Below are 18,634 nucleotides of genomic sequence, written 5' to 3'. Positions count from 1 at the left end.
ATAGTACATGTTGATATGCAGGCAACTAGAAGAACTGTGTCATTGTGCATGGCTTGAACATACATGAGACCTAAAAGCCTGCCTCCACAGTGACACACTTTCCCAGCAAGACCACACCTACTCCAATAAGGCCTCCTTAAATTGCTACTCCCTTTGGGGACCATTTTCTTTCAAAACACCACAGTGAGCAACAGCTTCTGTGTGTGTGTGTGTGGCTTATAATGGTGCCTCATGTTTTTATGACTAGCACATTCTGAAGTTCCACTTTCAGTCAGTATAAATATTAATCATGCATCAAAAGAAACATCTTTTGGTGGCTGATAGAATGGTTCCACCCTTAAGAGAGCCTGATGCTCTTTCAGAGAGTGTGGATATTTCCCAGCACCCACATCAGATGCCTGACAATCACCTTGCTCACAACCATCTTTATCTACAGTCCCAGAGGATCTGTTGCCCTGCTTCAAGCCTCTGCAGGTTTCCACATGCATAGAGTACACACAGACAAGTAGGCATACAAACATACACTGTCTTAGATCTGGTTTTTATTCCTGTGAAGAGATGCAATGACCACAGCAACTCTTATAAGGAAAACATTTCATTGAAATGGCTTGGCTCGCTTACAGTTTCAGAGGTTCAGTCCATTATTATCATGGTGGGGAGCATGGCAGTGTGCAGGCCACAGGAAGTTGACTAGCATCCTCAGTGGTACCCTGGCCAAAGAAGACCTCAAAGTCTGCCCCCATGTGACACATTTCCTCCAACATGACCACACCCACTCCAACAAAACTACACCTCTTAACAGTGCCACTCCCTACAAGATTATGAAAGCCAGTTACATTCAAACTTCCACACATACAAAAAGTGAAAAATAAACAATTTTTTTTTAAATGCTGTCCTTCAAAGTTTAGTATTTAGTTTTTCTTAACATCCTATACTTTTGTTTCAGTCAAAATTGGCCACCTCTGATATGTGTTTTTGAACTTGTGGTTTTATTTTGATTTTGTTTACAGTGTTATGGATCAAATGCTGCACACACCAAGCCCTTGTGGTTTGGAGCTCAGCCTGATTTAAAATTCACCACTCTTAGTACAGGCAGGTCCAGGGGCAGGAGCGGGGAGGACAGGGGAATGCATAGCTGATGTGTAAAATTAAAACACAAATATAATAAATAACAAAAAATAAAAAAATAAAAGCATGTGCTACCGTTAAAAAAAAATTCACCATTCTTCTGCCTCTGTAAGCTTGGTTTCTGGCATTAAAGGAATGAACTGGCACTCAAGGCGGTTCTCTCTCTCTACCTCTCTGTCTTTCTCTATCTGTCTGCTTGTCTCTCTCTGTCTCTGTCTGTCTCTGTGTCTGTCATTTACCTCTATGTATGTCTGTGAATTTCTCTTTCTGTGTATCCTGCTCTGTCCTCTCTGTGTATCTCTGTCTCTCCCTGTCTCTATGTCTATCTATCTACTTCTCTATCTATCTATCTATCTATCTATCTATCTATCTATCTATTCATCCTCTCCCCTTTCTCTTCTAAATATATAGGGACCACATGGACAAACACATCTACAATAATGTTTATGACCATGCTTAACATCCCACCACAGAGTTGATCTCAACCTCTTCCTCTGTCCAGTTTTCTTTTATGAGATTCTAGAATTCTGTTGTATTCTCATCAAAAGGAAGAGATTGAATTACCAAGGTCCCCCTTTGTGCCAGGGACTGTTATTGTAGATTGTAAAGAAAAGATGCTAGCCACCTGTTCACACCTTGTGGGACACTTAGACAAGTCAGAAAGGCACACAAAATGAACACACCGCATGTTATAATAAAGATATAGATGAACCACCCATCAAAACATTGGGACAAAGGAACATGTAGAAGCTGGTGAATCCTGGGAGTTGCATATTGAGGCTTGGTGCTCAGGAAGATAGAAACCTAATCAGCTGTGTGGGGCTCTGTGAACACACAAGTTATATCCCTCATGTCCTTCTCTTTCTCTCTTCCCCTCAGGTCCAGGTGGACCCCAATCACTAATGCCAGTTGGAAGATTCTCTTCTCCACTCTTAAGTTCACAGGAAACCTGAAGGAGTTGGACCTAAGTGGAAATCCACTGAACAACTGTGCACTGCAGAGTCTTTGTAAGACCCTGAGTTACCCTGGATGTCACCTAAAGACATTGTGGTGAGTCTGGCTTGGGTTCTTCCCTGAAGCTAGGATGGATAACAGGAGAGCAAAGCAAAAGCTGGGTCTTGAGTGAGATTTAGTATTCTTCAAATATTCACCAAATGTTCTTGACCACACCAATAACAGATGCCAAACTTGATATGATAATCAAATGGCTTCTACTCTTGAGGATCATGAGAGACCAGCATTCAGCAAGGAGCCCCACTAGCTATTGCTAACAACAGGCCCATGAGGTCTGCAATGGAGCAAACTTCCTGAGGAAGTGGCTACAAAGGAGTTGGAGAACACGGAGGAAGAGGCTAAATGAAGCAGGAGGGAAGAAAGCTCCAGGCCCAGGGAATGTCACCCCCCCCCCATTTCCTCCTGCTCTCTGCCCTTGTAACCAGCCTTCTACTCTGCTTCTAGGGACTCCATCTTTACCAAGATTTCACATGATGAATGAGTCATGTCCTATTCTATGGCTGGTGAATTTCACTTCAGATGGCTCTTGAAACATACCAGTGAGCTGTTCTGGGCCTCATGGAGCTCTGCCAGGGCAAATCACAGCAGAGAAGTGGTCCCCAACCTGTACTCCATTGATCCTGTAGCTCAGCGGTAGGAAACATGGAATTATCTATCCAGACTAGAAAAGGCACTCCAGAGAGCTAAACACTGGTAGTACTGCATGCCAGGGCTCACAAAGTGAGACCTAAGCTCACTTCCGAAGAGCAGTGAGCCTGGAGAAACTAATGGTGATCACCTCCCATGCAGCCTTGTCAACTGTGGCCTCACATCCATCTCCTGTGCATACCTGGCCTCAGTGCTCAGGGCCAGCTCTAGCCTGGCTGAACTGGACCTGCAGCTGAATGACTTGGGCAACCGTGGTGTGAGGCAGCTGTATAAGGGGATCAGGAATCCTGCCTGCAACCTCAGAATCCTGTGGTAAGTAAGACCCCAAGATTCCTTCTGGGCAGGAGGTAAGGCAATGGACACAGGTGCATTATTAGAAGACAAGACATAAAAAAGAAAGGGGACAGATAATGCACAGTCAGCCTTGCTCCTGACCAGCTGTGCCACTAACACCCTGTGATTTGGGCAAAACTTCTCTAAAACTCAGTTTCCTCATCATTAAATGGAATGTCATACCCCCCTCATAGATTGCACTGACACAAAATGTACATATGTAGAATCAAAGATAATACCAGGTGGGTAGCTGGGCAGGGTGGAAGCACATGTATTAGCAAGACTGTATATCCCAAAGACTCCCAGGTTTGCCTTACTCCAGGACAGTGATTTACTCAATTATCCATTCATGAATTCATGCATGCATGCATTTGTATCAGGACTTCTATGTGTAAGCATTGATCCAGACCCCAGGGGTGCAATCACAAACACGCATGGCTCTGTCCCCCTGATGCTATGTGGAAAGAGACAGACATAGGTCACCCATCAGCACATGACTCTGTACTGACAAGCTCTGCTGAATGCTGTGGAGTCACCAGTATTGTGAGAATGTCAAGCTGTGAGAGATTCGATGTTACTGAATGGCTCAGGAGGGTTTTCTGAGTCCCGAAGAAAAACTATGACTTGGGTGGGCCAAGCCAAGACCAGGGCCCAGACAGAGGCAGAGTTGGGGAAAGCTCTGGAAAATAAAGAGGCAGGAGCACTAGTGAGTCACCATGTTTCACACCAGCAGCCTGAGATAGTCCTCTGTACCAGAAATCTGCCATTCCCCCTGCACTAGAGTTTCACACAAGCTGGGAAGCCTCACACTACAGCCCTGGAGACCATGGTCCTCCACTCAGGCCCTTCATGCTGTCTCTGAGCTTCTCCCTCTCCTGTGCCTCCACCTTCCCAGCACAGGCCCACAGCCATTTTCTAGAGGAACTTCCCAGAGGTTGCTGGCCAATGCTCTTTACGGGCTCAGAGAACTGCAGAGGCTCCTGATCCCTGTATCCAGAGACTTCTGGTTCTTCCAGCCAACAGAAGAAGCACATCAGGCCTGTTCCCTGAGACTTCCCTCTGTCAAGCCTTCTGCTTCAACTCTATTATTGTTATTATTATGTTATTTATGTGTATGTATATGTCACTGGTTCTCAAGCCTCCTAATGCTGTGACACTTCTATGTAGTTTCTCATGTTTTGGTGACCCCAAACCATAAAATTATTTCTTCGTTACTTTAGAACTATAATTTTGCTACTGTTATGTATTGTAAGAGCTGATGTTTCCAATGCTTTTAGGCAAACTCTGTGAGAGGGTCATTTGATACCTCCACACACAAGTCACAAACCACAGGTTGAGAACCACTGGTATATATGAGTGTAGGTGCCCCCAGAGACTAGAGGAGTCAAAGTCACCCAGAACTGGAATTACAGGTGGATATGAGCTGCCTGATGTGGGTTCTGGGAATTGAACTCAGGTCCTCTGGAAGAGCAGTATGTGCTCTTAACCACTGAGCCCTCTCTCCAGCTCTCTGGTTTGAATGCACAGATGCAGTTGGGCAGTGAAGGGTCTTCTTTCTACCTCTCTGGGAGCTGAAACTGGCCCATCTGCTCAACACCTTTGTTCCCCAGCCTGCTTTAAGCCATGACTGTTTCTTACAGACTGAAAAGCCTGTTCAGAGTTAGCCTCTGCTGCATGTGACATGGCTCAGCCTCTCATGGGTGCAGGAACCTTCCCCTCCATCCTTGTCTGTGCCTCACAATAGGCAGATGGGAGTGATATAGCTATGGTTATGGGCTGAGGATGTGAAAACCCAGAGAGGTCACTACCCTAACACCAAAAATCCTGAAACTCAATGGTCATAAGAATGGGACCAGCAGACCTCAGGTAGTGGCTGTTGTGTAAGGAAAATGCTTCCTCCCTTAGCACTAAAGGAAAGGGGTAAGAAGATGAGAATGGATCCAAGGCTCTTTTCCTCAAGGAGAATACCCATGATCCCAGGACTATGTGTTTACTTTGAAGAACGGCCCAGATAGGGAGTATGGGAATATGCCCATGACCTCCAGCTACTAAAAATGCTGATGGCTACTCTGTGGCCCCTTGCTAATAAGATTCCCCTCATCTATGGCCATGTTCCCTTCCCTGGGACAGTCTGTCTCCAATGACTGACCTGTGGGGAAGGGGGTAGGGAAAGTTCCAAAAGTCCTCATCCTGGCTTCAGATTTCCCTGTACAATGACCAACCTTACTAAGACTGTATCATGGACACATGTCCCTCTATTCAGGCTGCTGCTCTCCTCTTCTCTCTCCTTTGTCATAATTTTACCTCAAGAATAATATGACTCCTCACTGGCTCCATCCACAGACAACAGAGCCCAGAATTCTGGACCCTGAGACCTCATGAGCCTGTGGTGGATCCCAGAAGAAACAGCCCCCTCTTGTGCTTACAGGCTGGACCAGGCACCTCTCAGTGACCAGGTGATGATGAAGCTCAGGGCCCTGGAGGCAAAGAATCCACATCTGCTCATCTCCAGCACATGGTAAGGGGTGGGCACAGAACTCCTACTGGTCAACCCAGGCCCTATGTGGCTGGTCCAGAGCAGAGAGGTGGGAACAGGGTCCTGAGATGATGGGAAAGACAAACAGATCCAGAGATCCAGGAAGAAACCAGGAAACCACAGCAGCAACAAGAGTGAGATGTGAGATGTGAGATGTGTGTGTGTGTGTGTGTGTGTGTGTGTGTGTGTGTGTGTGTGCGTGTGTGCATGTTTGTGTGTGTGCGCGTTTGTGTGTGTGTGTGTGATAGTTGTATGACCTTAAGACATAGAATCATATAACATGTCTTCTTAATTTCTTCAATTGGGGAAAAAAGAATATGAAAAGCTGAGTGAGTGGTGAATCCTCTGGCACAGCAAGTGTGATAATAGTAGATAATAGTAGCTAGCAGTGAACCAAGACCACTGAACAATAAAAGCAGTCACCACACGGAGCAGAGAAAGATACAGACAGAAAGACTCTTAGGGGGAAAAATAAACACTGTGTATCACTGTACCAACCCCAATACTCAGACACATGTGCACACACACACACTGTACTATGGAATTGAAGAGAAGCCACAGGACAGGAAAGTCATCTTCCAATCCAGAGACTGTGCTGAAGCCCCATATTCTTCCACTTTGGCACATTTCATTTCATGACCTTGAATCCCATCTGTTCTCAAGTTCCTAGCTGCTAGGACACATGTGAAATGGAGGGTGTACTAAAGACTTAGGAGGGTCAGCCACTCATTGAACAGACATTCCTGCAGACCTACTGTGTTTCATACACTATTTTGGGATCTGAGGGCACATCAGTGAGCAAGGCAAGCATGACCTCAGTCTCTCAGGGAGGAGACACTTGTTCCCCCACAGTCACAGTACCTGGGAAGGATATTAGTGCAGTGCTGGTCTGTCTGACCTCTTCTAAAGCTGGGGTGAGCTGCAGTGAACTCTCAAAGATGGGAAATGAGGGATGAGCCAAGAAGGAGAAAATTCCAGGCAAACATAGAGGTTCTAAGGAAGCAGAGAGAGCAGCTCCATTAGGGGACAGGAAACCATGTGGGAGACCATCTGCTCTGCCTCACCATTACCTGGGAGCTCCACAGAAATGCAGTTCTCAGGCCCCACTCCATCCCTGCTGACTCAGAATTTTGGGTGGGGAAGCTTCCTTCAGGGAGCTTTCTGACTGAGCAGCCTGTCCAGGTGACATTTGAGTATAGTGATTTGAGAGCCACAGGCCTAGAGATCAGTGAGCAGGAAAGGGTGATATAGAATGACCCAGAGGTGGACAGAGACCACAGCAAGAACTATGACCCATCCTAAGAACCTTCTGCTTCTCCCCAGAAGAAATGAGAGGCTTTCCAGCACCTCAGCTATGAAGGGGCATCTCCACCCATTTTTATGGTCAGTTACTATGTAGAAAATGAGCTAGAAGGAACCAGATCAGAAGCAGGGATGCCTGTCAGAGGATACTTCAGTGGTTCAGAACACTGCTCACTCCATCCTAGGACAAGGATGGAGCCTGTGGAGGGGAGAGTAGAGAACAGAAAGGAGAGAGATTTGGGAGGTACTGTCTAGGTGATTATCATTCAGGGTAAGTGATTATTGGTTTGTATTGTGCAGTTACAACAGAATGTCTAACACTGCGCACTTAACATAAAGAATTGAGATTATTTCTTGCAGATCTGGATACAGGGAAGGGTAAGGACATGGACTCTGCATCTAGAGAAGCCCTTCTTTCTGTTCCATCCAACTGTGCAATTGGGAAAGCTGAAAGTGAGAGGCCAAGGTGGCTTCTGTGACAAGTCCTGTCAGACCACAGGAATCTATGTCTGTGATGATGACATTAACACCTTTGTGACAGCAGAGCACTCAAGATCTCATTGTGTCTTATCCTTCATCCTATCAGCACTGTGGCTTTGGGACTATCATTCCCATGTATGAACATTGGGATACACATTCAAACTAGAGCAAAGGAAGGATTGATGTGATCCCAATTCTGGGGTATCCCAGGAGGATGGAGGCATGCTTAGAGAAAAGAAGCATGAGACTGAGTTCAAATTCAAATGACTTAGATTTTATGTGGGTATGTGGTGTACACAACCTCCATTTTCCTGGTGTTTCCTGACATCTGAGGGAAAGAACTTGTCTGTTTATAGGAAGCCACGTATGATGGATCCTACTAAGAAGCGGGATGGAGAAGAAATGGATGATAGCCCAAAATCATGCAAGCGGCAGAGACTACAGTCAGGTATGTGATGAGTTCAGACTCAGCATCAAGATTGCCAGATGAAGGGACATCTGTGACAGGAAGTCAGCATTTCTTTCTTTTTTTAAATTTATTTTGCTTTTTTTTTTTTTTTAGAATTTTAAACATGAGTATGAGTACTGTATTTAGATGATTTCTATCCCTCTATCTGCCCACTTCAAGTCTCCTTGTGACCCCCCTACAAACTCTCTCTCTCTCTCTAATTAATGAATACTTCTTAAATATTATTGTTAAAAATATGTAGAAATACACATATGTTTGCATATGTATATATTAATACATCCTGATGACCCCATTTGAAGTTGGTCATGTATGTATGTTTAAGGCTGATCATTTGGGATTGGATAACCTATTATGGAGTTCTTTCTGAGGAGGACTGATTCTATACCTCTCTAGCAGCTGTTATCAGTACCTGGGGCCTTATGAGATTTCCTTCATCCACAGTATCATGACAACTAGTGTTGTCATTGTGCAGATCTTATAGAGGCAGTGATAGTGTTGTGATTTCATGGGTGCAGTGTCCCTGTCACATATAGAACACATGATCTCAGGTGTGCTGGAAATCATTTCTATCCCCCTGTCTCTGACATGGAACTGTACAGTTCTCCACAAAGAGCCCCACCCCTCTAAAGGTCTTCCTCAACTAGAACAGACGGAACACTGCTTCCTTCTCTCCCAGGTTTGGGGGTTGGTGCTGTCCCTCTATTAATCTCTGGCTTGCATCAGGCTCTGTACCAGGGCTCCCTGTCTCATTCTGAGCTGCTATGGCCTGGGAATCACTTCCCCATCACTGATTCTTCATCTTTTCAGTTAGGTTCTTTTCACAACCTACCCATTGAAGACATGTTAGGAAAATCAACACAATGGACCAATAGGAAATGAAACACAACAACTGGGTTGGGAGCAGATATTAGGGTGGTAGAGTTACTCAGAAGGCAAGCAGTTGTAAGAAAATTATACAAATTGCAATATATGTACTATATATACTATATAATATGCATATATATAGTATATACACATATGTTTGATATATATATCATACACAAAACCTGGAAATAGAGTTTAGCCTTGGGTCACCACTAGGGAAGGCTGAGGAGACATAAAGTGACCAGTGCCTGGCTTCTTCTAGATGAGGGGTGCTCACAACTTGCACGACTACAGACCTTCCATCTATCTCCTCCTGAGATTCCAAAAGACAAGCCCCTGGAACCACTGGGGACTGAAGATGACTTCTGGGGCCCTACAGGACCTGTGGCTACTGAGGTGGTTGACAGAGAGAGGAACTTGTACCAGTGAGTGAGCTCTGCCTGGCAAAGGCTGGCTTTCCCCTGCACACTTTCCACAAGAGATCCCCACAGATAGCACCCAACTACTCTCTATTGTGCCACCTACTCACCTCTCCAAGGCAGGTTGCAAGGCCAGCACTGGAATAAGAAGTGTGGGCTGTTATAAAAACAGGGATCTTTATCATCAAAAATTTTCAAACATTTATACAACATGAGAGCACAAGACCTTCATTGTCCAATTACTCAGCTCTAGCAACCATTTTTCCAAGTTTGTTCAACTATTCACATTCATCTTTTCTCATCACTGTCACAGGATTGTGAGTCCAGGACATCAGGTGACTTCACACACAAACATTTCACTATGACTCCCCCACAGTTAAGACAGGACCTTGTCTTCCATGACCAGCACACCATTACCACATCAAAAGAGCTGACAGGAGTCCTTCATTCCATCTAAACAGTCTGTGCTCAACTTTGTTTATTATATGAATTGTGATTTTTCTGCAGATTATTTTATTCATGATGTAAATAGCATCAGTCTCCTCATTGTATTTCATTTCTCTTGTCTCTTAGATATACTTAAATATATACTTCAGGAACATAGAGTCTAAAAACTGAAGTTGTACCTCAGTGGTAGAGCCGCTGACTAGTGTGGAAGGTCCTAGCTTGATCCACAGAACTACACACACACACACACACACACACACACACACACACACACACACTCCTATTTCATCACCACAGGAATATCTAACTGCTCTAGGTATCTGTTACCTGTAGGTCTGCATTAGATCACTCAGTGCTCATAGGTCCATAAGATGGTGTTGTCATTGTTACCCCTACATATAGATGAGGAAACAGATTTTGGGGTTAAGTGACTTAATCAGGGATCCACAGACAGCTAGAAGAGGAACCAGAACTCATAGCCATCTGGATGAACCCTGCGGTGTCCCCAGCCCTGCATTGGGTCTGCACCCAGCAGAGGAGCAGAGCTGATGTTCACTGGTGTCTGCCTCTCCCTCTTCTAGAGTTCAGTTCCCTGTGCCTGGTTCCTACCACTGTCCCAACACAGGGCTCCACTTTGTGGTGACAAGGGCAGTGACCATCAAGATTGGATTCTGTTCCTGGAGCCAATACCTGGACAAGACTCCCTTGCAGCACAGTCACATGGTGGCTGGGCCTCTGTTTGACATCAAGGCTGAGCAGGGAGCTGTGACTGCTGTGTACCTCCCACATTTTGTGGATCTCCAAGGTAACTAAGGGAAACATAAGGAGTAGAGTGGTGGTAATGGGAGGTGCTGACATGTCACATAGCAGACAGTAGAATGGTGGTGATGAGGAAAGGTCTCATGGCTTACTTAGCAGGGCACAGCAGATTATGAAGGTGGACACTGAGATGTTTTGTTGTCCCTTCTTGTCTGATGTATCTTTTTTGATGCACATGTCTGCCAGCCTAATGACCTTATTTCTGTTTTACCTGAAGGAGTCCCTGAGTGGAATCCAGCTCACATCAGAAGATAGTGTTTGTTCATGGTGATAAAGATTATGAGTAGCTCCAAAAGGGGTTTTAATAGGGTAGATACAATAGCTGAAGAAGTCATAAAAAATAAAGTAGAAATACAGGCTGTTCCAGTTGATATAATATCCATAAATAAGAGCTGGGGATTTAGCTCAGTGGTAGAGTGCTTACCTAGCAAGCACATGGTCCTGGGTTCAGTCTTCAGCTCAAAAAAAAAAAAAAAAAAAGATCCATGAATAAAAAGGTTCATTGAATGGCCTCAGGATTCTTGCAGGATCTTTGACTCAGGCACATTGCTATCTGCAACTGTGCAGCATGACTCAGTGACCCACCAATGTAGCATCTTTCAACCCCCCCAAAAACAAACAAACAAACAAACAAACAAACAAAAAGCTACAGTGATGACACTGCCAAGTTCTGTTGACAGCTTGAGATGTGGCCTCTCCCTGCTCTCCTGGACCACAGCTGTATGATATGCTGACCATGGGAAACACTTCCTTGCATTTTCATTTGGGGAACAGGGAACACCATCGCTTCAGGCTTTCTGCCTTTAAATGAATGTGGATCTTCACATGATGAGTGTGTGAAGAGTAAGATTGTCCCTCAGGACTCCTGTCCTGGTGTCACCTGCACTGCAGCCTTCCCCTCAGTGACACTGCTCTCTCATAGCTACAGCAGATGTGTAGAGTCATTCTGGATGTTTTCTGTCCTGAAACTCCTCCTGCAAAATTAGTCCCTTGTGTTTAAATCATCTCCACTCATATTTGGGGTATTAACACAATAAATCTAGATGCTTGACAAAACTGGTGGATGAATCGATCCTTTTACAGTTCCCAGTAGAAACCTCTGCAACCTCATGGACTGGTCTTCATTGCCTCTCTCAGCATTCTTATCTTCCTGCTTCCACACTTGAATGTCCCCCTAAGCTCTGCTCTCACCAAGGAAGTGCTTTCCTAGTCCTAAGTGCAAAACTCTTCCACATTCCAGCCACAAAACAGTTCCAAAGCTGAAGAACCACATGATTTGGTTTATCACAACAAAAACCTGAGTGCTGGTATCAATTTTCTGTCCAGGTTACTTTACATGTAGCTCAAACAAAATACTTGACCACAGAAACTTAGAAAAGAAGGATTTACTTTGCCTCACTGTTAAAGAAACAATTAGTCATGACACAGAAGTCTGAGAACACAGAGCTTGCGTCACCTGGGACCTTACATCAAAAGAGTGAGCAGAATGCTTATGCTCATGTGACCATCTGCATTTTCCACAGTCTTCGGTCCGAGTCTATACAATGGTGCTACACACACAGTGGGTAGGCCTTCCCTGCTCAATTGATCCAATCAAGATAATCTCCTCCCATCATACCCTGAGGCCTGTATCCAAGTTGATTCTAGATTTCATCAAGTTCACATTTGATATTAACTATTCCAGAGATCCATCCAGCTTTTCTTCAGTGAACAAAGGTACCCTGGGTCTCTTTCATGATGTCAAAATTCTATTCTGCAACTAAGAATTTAGGGTACACTGCCAAACCCAAGACACTGAATCTGTAATGGAAGCACCTCAGAGAACCTTCTGATTGTGAAGTTTCTGACAGTAGCCCCTGAAGCAGTATTCTTTATTAGCATCTATAGAAGAGACCATGAAGAATGTCCACTCTACTGTAAATTCTCCCTCATCAGCTAGACAGGGCTGAGGGTAAACTGCCTCCAGTGAGGATCAGTCTGCATGAGTCACCACTGGCAACAGCTCACACTCACCCTCTGGCATGGTGATTGATAATGAAGAAACAGTTGATAGTTCTACTGTGCTGTCACTGGAAGTTAATTAATAAAACCTAAATTTTTGTCACAGTCTTTTCTCATGAACATCAAAAAGAAATACAAACCAAATAGAAATCATAACCAAAGCAATTTATAGAAGAAAGATTTTATTGGGACTTAAAATTTCAGAGGCTGAGTCCATGACCATCAAGGCTGGGAGCATGGCAGAAAGCAGTAGCTGAGAGCCTATCCACAAGAGGGAGAGAAAGAAAGAAAATTAAGAAAGGCAAGAGATTTTGAAACTTCAAAGCCCACCAGTGGCAAATCACTTCCAACAAGACCACACCTTCTCCTCCATCCCAAATACAGAAGCCAGTTGTCATTCAAATCACAGTAGTCTTCTAAATCATAGGGTGCTATTTTTCCAACCTAGCATGGATCAATAGAAGCATTAATTCTATATCTCTTGAATCTGTTCTTTCACAGAGGGACAGGTGGACATCTCCTGGTTCCATGTGGCCCACTTTCAAGAACATGGGATGGTCCTAGAAACCCCAACCAGGATAGAAGAGCATTATGTAGTACTGGAAAACCCAAGCTTCTCCCCAATGGGAGTTCTAATGAGAATGATTCCTGCTTTTGGACACTTCATCCCCATCACTTCCATCACACTGATCTACTATCACCTCAGTCAAAAGGAAGTGACAGTTCACCTTTATCTGGTCCCTAATGACTGCACCATTCGGAAGGTAACACTGAGGACCACAAAAGGGAGTCCAGAGTAGGCTGAGAGAAAACTTGAGATGCAGCTAGTGAGCTCCTTGGAGAGATTCTTACTGGTAGTGGGGATACAGTCCTATAAAGAGAACCCATGTGCATGTGTGCATGTGTGCGTGTGATTCTTCCCTCTTCTTGGTCCTCCTCACATCAGAGTTTCCCCCAAATGGCTTTGATGCCCATTTACTAATCCCTGCACAGCCTTCTATAGCCTCTTTCCACACATCAGAAGGATGAGAATTCTTCATGCACAATCTGTAGCCAACTCCCTTCTTCTGTGGCAGCATCCCTGTTCGCACAATGAATGTGACAATGGCCAGTAAGTCGATACTCTGTTTTGCAGAATACAAGGTACAATACTGTCTAGGATATGTCACCACTCCACCCCACAAAAAAAATATACTAAATGGTCATCTCACCTTATTCACAACAGATTTGTGGGCCAGAAATCTAGATAAATCACTGTCTGCAATGTTCCCTAGGCCATTGATGATGAAGAAATGAAATTCCAATATGTTCGAATAAACAAGCCACCCCCAGTAGACTCTCTTTATATTGGATCCCGCTACATTGTGTCTGGTTCTGAGAAGCTGGAAATCATCCCAATGGTGAGCATCCAGGTGTTCGCTACTATTCAAGGTTGGATGGCAGGCTTGGGAAACCTGTGGGGCAGGTCACTAGGCTTGAACAGCAAACTGAGATTCAGGAGAAAATAATTGGGATATGGGATGAGCAAGAATATATCCAAGTAAGGTAAAAAGCAATTTAAGGGACCAAATATGAATACAGAAGGCCAGGAGAATTGAGAAATTGGATTTAATATGGCACAAAGAAGGGCCCAGCATAACATGGCTTGGAGAGCAAGCCCTGGCTTAGGCTGTGTGAACAGGACTTTCAGGATGACCTCTCACTCATCCATAGGTGTTAGGGTTTGAAAATGAAAGGTCTTCTACAGGTGTAAATGTTTAGATACTTGCTCCCCAGACAGTGGTAGTATTTTGAGTGTTTGTGGAAACAATTATGTGAGGCCTGGCTATTAGAAACAGATCATTAGTATTAGGCACTGAGGGTTGTAGCCATGCCCTGCTCCCAACCTCATGGTATTATTTGTTCATCCCCTGGGATATTATGAGCCCTGCCATAACCTCCTGCCACCAAGAATGGAGCTCAAGCTTACATGAATTTCCCCCCATGAAACTAAACAACATAAACCCTTCCTCAATTTGCTTCCTGTGAGATTTTTTTCAGTGATGAGTCAAGGAACAGCAAGATGGGGCCCCAGCTGGGTCCTTAACCTTCTGAATGTGTGTTCAAAGGCTGTGGGTTACCACATTGCAAAAGACAGCCAGTGTCTGATGTGGTGTGCAAGATAAAGAAAGTATCGGGGTGGGGACAGCCCTCCTTCACAGGATGAGTAGTTGATTCTCACACAGTAATTCTTTCTCTCTTCAGGAACTAGAGCTGTGCTACCGGAGCCCTGGAGAATCCCAGCTCTTCTCTGAGATCTACATTGGCCACATGGCTTCAGGGATTAAGCTGCAAATCAGAGACAAGAAACATATGAATCTCATATGGGAGGCCTTGTTGAAACCAGGTAAAATTAGTTTAGGTCCAGATATCCCAAAAGTTGAAGACAGGCAATGAGTGGGGAAAGGTATATTGTCATTAATTCCTGGTGTCATGAAATAGTGAGATTAGTTAGTTACGTGTCTTTTGCTAGATCCAAAACAGGTGGTCTGACCACAGTTTAAACTATGACACTGTGTTAGTCAGCTGTTCCCAGTTGTGAGAAAATATGTGAGAAAACAACTTAAAAATGCAATGGTTTGTATTGATTCATGGTCTTAGAACCAAGTTTCAGTCCATGGTCAGCTGCCTCCATCTATTTGAGATTTAGGAGAGACAGGATATCATTGAGTCGAGGTTGTGAGACAGGAAGCTGTGTGCCTGGTAGCTCTGAAGTACGGAGGGGAGAGGGAGTGAGAGTGAGAGCAAGGGAGGAGAAGAAGGGGAAGAGAAGGGGAGACAAGGGAGAAGAGAGGAGAGGAGAGGGGAGGGGAGGGGAGGAGAGGGGAGGGGAGGAGAGGAGAGGGGAGGAGAGGAGAGGGGAGGAGAGGAGAGGGGAGGGGAGGGGAGGGGAGGGGAGGGGAGGGGAGGGGAGGAGAGGAGAGGGGAGGGGAGGGGAGGAGAGGAGAGGAGAGGAGAGGAGAGGAGAGGAGAGGAGAGGAGAAGAGGAAGGAAAGGGATGAAGTTCTCCTATGGCCACTTTGTTGTTGGGTTATTTCCTTGGAATTTGTTTTTTTGGGGTTTTTGGGTTTGTTTGCTTTTTTTGTGATTTTTCAAGACAGGGTTTCTCTGTGTACCTTTGCACCTTTCCTGGAACTCACTTGGTAGCCCAGGCTGGCCTCAAAGTCACAGAGATCCACCTGGCTCTGCCTCCTGAGAGCTGGGATTAAAAGCATGAGCCACCACCACCCAGCTGGAATTTGGTCTTTGCGTTCCATGAATATTCTAGTTCCTAATCTTCTGTCAGATCTTAGCTGGGAAATCTTTTCTCCAGTTCTTGGCTGCATCTTCACTCAAATAAATTCCCTTTGCTATGCAAAACTTTTTTTTAGGGTCGTGAGATTCGATTTAGGAATTGTTGGTTTCACTTCCTTATTCACACAATCCTTCTTTACGCTGCTATGTTGAAATGTTCTCCCTACATTTCACCTGGTTCAGGATATTAGGTCTCACATTGAGGTCTTTGGTTATTTGGAACTGATTTCTCAAGGAGAGGAATAGGCACCTGGTTTAGTTTTTTCATGTGTTGCTCTTTAGGTTTTCCTGTATGATTTGTTGTTGAACAGGCTGTCTTTTCTCATGAGTATATTTTTGGTTTCTTTGTCAAAAGCCAGGTGGCTGTGGTTGTGAGCCTTTTTTCTAGGTTCTCTATTCCATTCCATTGACCTGGGAGTTTTGAGTGCACACCATGTTATTATATTTTAAATGGCTGTAATATTAATTTGAAATCATGTGTGCTGATGCTTTCCACAATAGTGTTTTTATTCAGGATTATCTTGGCTATCCTATGTCTCTTGTGGTTTCATGTATATTTCAAGACATTTTTCACTATTTGTAAAGAATGACCCTGGAACCATGATTGGGACTGCACTGAATCTGTAGACTGCTTTTATTTGTGTGACCATTTTCACAATATTGATTCTTGGGAACAGTGATCATGGCGGGATCCCTTTCCATCCTCTAAGGCCTTCCTCAATATAATTCTTTGATATATGTCTTAAAATATTTGTTGTAGGTTTCTTTCATTTTGGGGGTTATGTTTTGTTTTGTGGGCTAGAGGGATAGCTCAGCTGTTAAAGGCTGGGCTCACAACCAAAAATATAAACTATGGTTATGTTTTGTGTTCAGAATTTGTTTTATACATTTATTTATTGTTTTATTTGTTTGTTGGCTCTTGTAAGTCATCCATATTTTCAAGATTACATGGAGAAGAGAAAGTCAAATAGTGACATTTCTTTAGTGCATCAACAATACAGTCTTAGTCCAGCAATGCCAAAACCAAGCTACCCTAACCAGTACCTCTGGAGAGGCGCAGCCTTGTTGGCTGTCCAACAGTGGTTGTTCCATCTCCAGAGCTGCTACAAACAAGCTACACATGTGGTCAATGGGTCAATCCCAGAGACCCACAGGTGGAGAATTAACATGCCCCAGCATCAGGCCAGGGTTTGAATCTCACTCCAGCACATCCTCATCAGGGACTCTTATAAAATGACTTAACTCATTTGAGTCTCACATTCCTAACCTATAAACTGAACATCAGGTTGAGTAACTCATAGGCTAGTTGGAAAGGTTTATTGCTGTTCACACACAACTTAGAGTTGATCCTTGGCTGACAGAAGCAATGTTGCTATTTTTATTTATATAAAGCCAACCTCTTCCACATGTTTTTCTTAATTCTGTTGTTCAGGACTCATTAGGGTCTATTCCCTTTCATATGACAAAGTATTCTGCCCTGGCCAGCGGGGTTTCAACAGGGGCTATCCACCTGTGGGAGCAAATGAAAGAACAGGGGACACAAGAGACTGACAGCAAGACAGTATTCTGATCAAGCTGCCAAACTTTATTTTCCTCCGCATGGCTTATATAGCATAAGAGGAGAAGGGGCAGGAAAGAGGGAAGGGGAAGGGATATGGAAGGCGTGCATAACATGGGAGACATGCAGGTCTTGAAACTGCAAGAAGTCTGCTAAGGTCACTGGTCAGAGGCCATTTGTTCTGTTGCTAAGGCTACCTGACCATGGAATGCTCTTTACATTCAGTTGCCATGGCACCTGACTGTGGAATGTTCTTATCTTTGGGAGCCTCCAGTTAGCAAACAGGTGTTACTGCTCTGGGGGAGGGCGGTGGGTTTATGACTTGTTCTCTGGCTTAGCTAGTACTTTCCATGGTTCATGTTTGGTTCCTGAAATCTTGGTCCCTAACAGTATTCTACTACTAGAAGATTTTAATCATGGCTCTCTTGTGTCCACAATCTTACATTTTAGTTTTAAAATTCATTGTCATTGGGGGATTTTTTTTTCATTAGATGCTCCAGTTTATCTACAAGTAAGGATGCACCAAGTTGTTCCAGCTAGCATGAAGTAGAAGCTGTATCATACTTCCTACATACAAACAGAACAAGGGCTTCCAATACTACAAACTGGGTCCTTGGAATGACTTCTATAAACTCTTAGAGTACAGTGAATTTAGGGTCTTCTCAAACTCTTGTGGTTTATACATGAGCTGAAAATTATTAATCTCCCTCACTTGTTCCTAAAATCAACTCACTATTTCTATGTGCTCAGTCTTGCTTTGTATTGATTCTGCCATCGAATCAAGAAAACACATTTGTGACATGTGAGCATACAAGGTAAAACAAGGTGAAGAAAATAGTTTTCTACCAGAGTTAGGTGTCAAAAAATTTAGGCTGGGCGGTGGTGGCACATGCCTTTAATCTCAGCACTCAGGAGGCCAAGCCAGGCATATCTCTGTGAGTTCAAGGCCAGCCTGGTCTACAGAGCAAGATCCAGAACTAGAACCAAAACTACACAGAGAAACCCTGTCTCAAAACAACAACAACAAAATTTAAGCCAACCAGTAAGGGACTTGGTTAGTTCTCCACATGGAATTTATTATAAGATAAAATTGTGATCCTGTGGGAGAAATTACCTATTGCTCACTCACAAGCCCTCTCTCTATATAACAATAGGCTCTGAGGAAATATTCACCTTCTTCATTATATCAGAATTTCTGTAGTTCATTCTCAAAATCTCAGGCATGAATGAGAGTTTCATAGAGTGCACTGAGTATTGGTGACAGGCACCATTACAAATGCATC

The 18,634-nt window shown here is 44.1% G+C and overlaps 1 protein-coding gene across 1 annotated transcript in view; it reads left to right on the top strand.

Moving 5' to 3' along the window:
• Nucleotides 1-18,634, top strand: part of LOC118589338 (NACHT, LRR and PYD domains-containing protein 1a-like) — a 43,947-nt gene that overhangs the window by 24,042 nt on the left and 1,271 nt on the right. Inside the window, exons 4-12 of the mRNA XM_036196545.1 lie at nucleotides 2,008-2,178; nucleotides 2,932-3,102; nucleotides 5,552-5,641; nucleotides 7,798-7,889; nucleotides 9,037-9,199; nucleotides 10,222-10,445; nucleotides 12,962-13,224; nucleotides 13,735-13,860; nucleotides 14,705-14,846. Of these exons, the coding sequence (XP_036052438.1) occupies nucleotides 2,008-2,178; nucleotides 2,932-3,102; nucleotides 5,552-5,641; nucleotides 7,798-7,889; nucleotides 9,037-9,199; nucleotides 10,222-10,445; nucleotides 12,962-13,224; nucleotides 13,735-13,860; nucleotides 14,705-14,846 (1,442 nt within the window). The remainder of the gene's footprint in view (nucleotides 1-2,007; nucleotides 2,179-2,931; nucleotides 3,103-5,551; nucleotides 5,642-7,797; nucleotides 7,890-9,036; nucleotides 9,200-10,221; nucleotides 10,446-12,961; nucleotides 13,225-13,734; nucleotides 13,861-14,704; nucleotides 14,847-18,634) is intronic.

Source organism: Onychomys torridus, chromosome 8, assembly GCF_903995425.1.
Source record: "Onychomys torridus chromosome 8, mOncTor1.1, whole genome shotgun sequence".
Classification (NCBI taxonomy): domain Eukaryota; kingdom Metazoa; phylum Chordata; class Mammalia; order Rodentia; family Cricetidae; genus Onychomys; species Onychomys torridus.
Note: the sequence above shows the minus strand (reverse complement) of the source record. Positions and strands in the feature narration are given on the sequence as shown.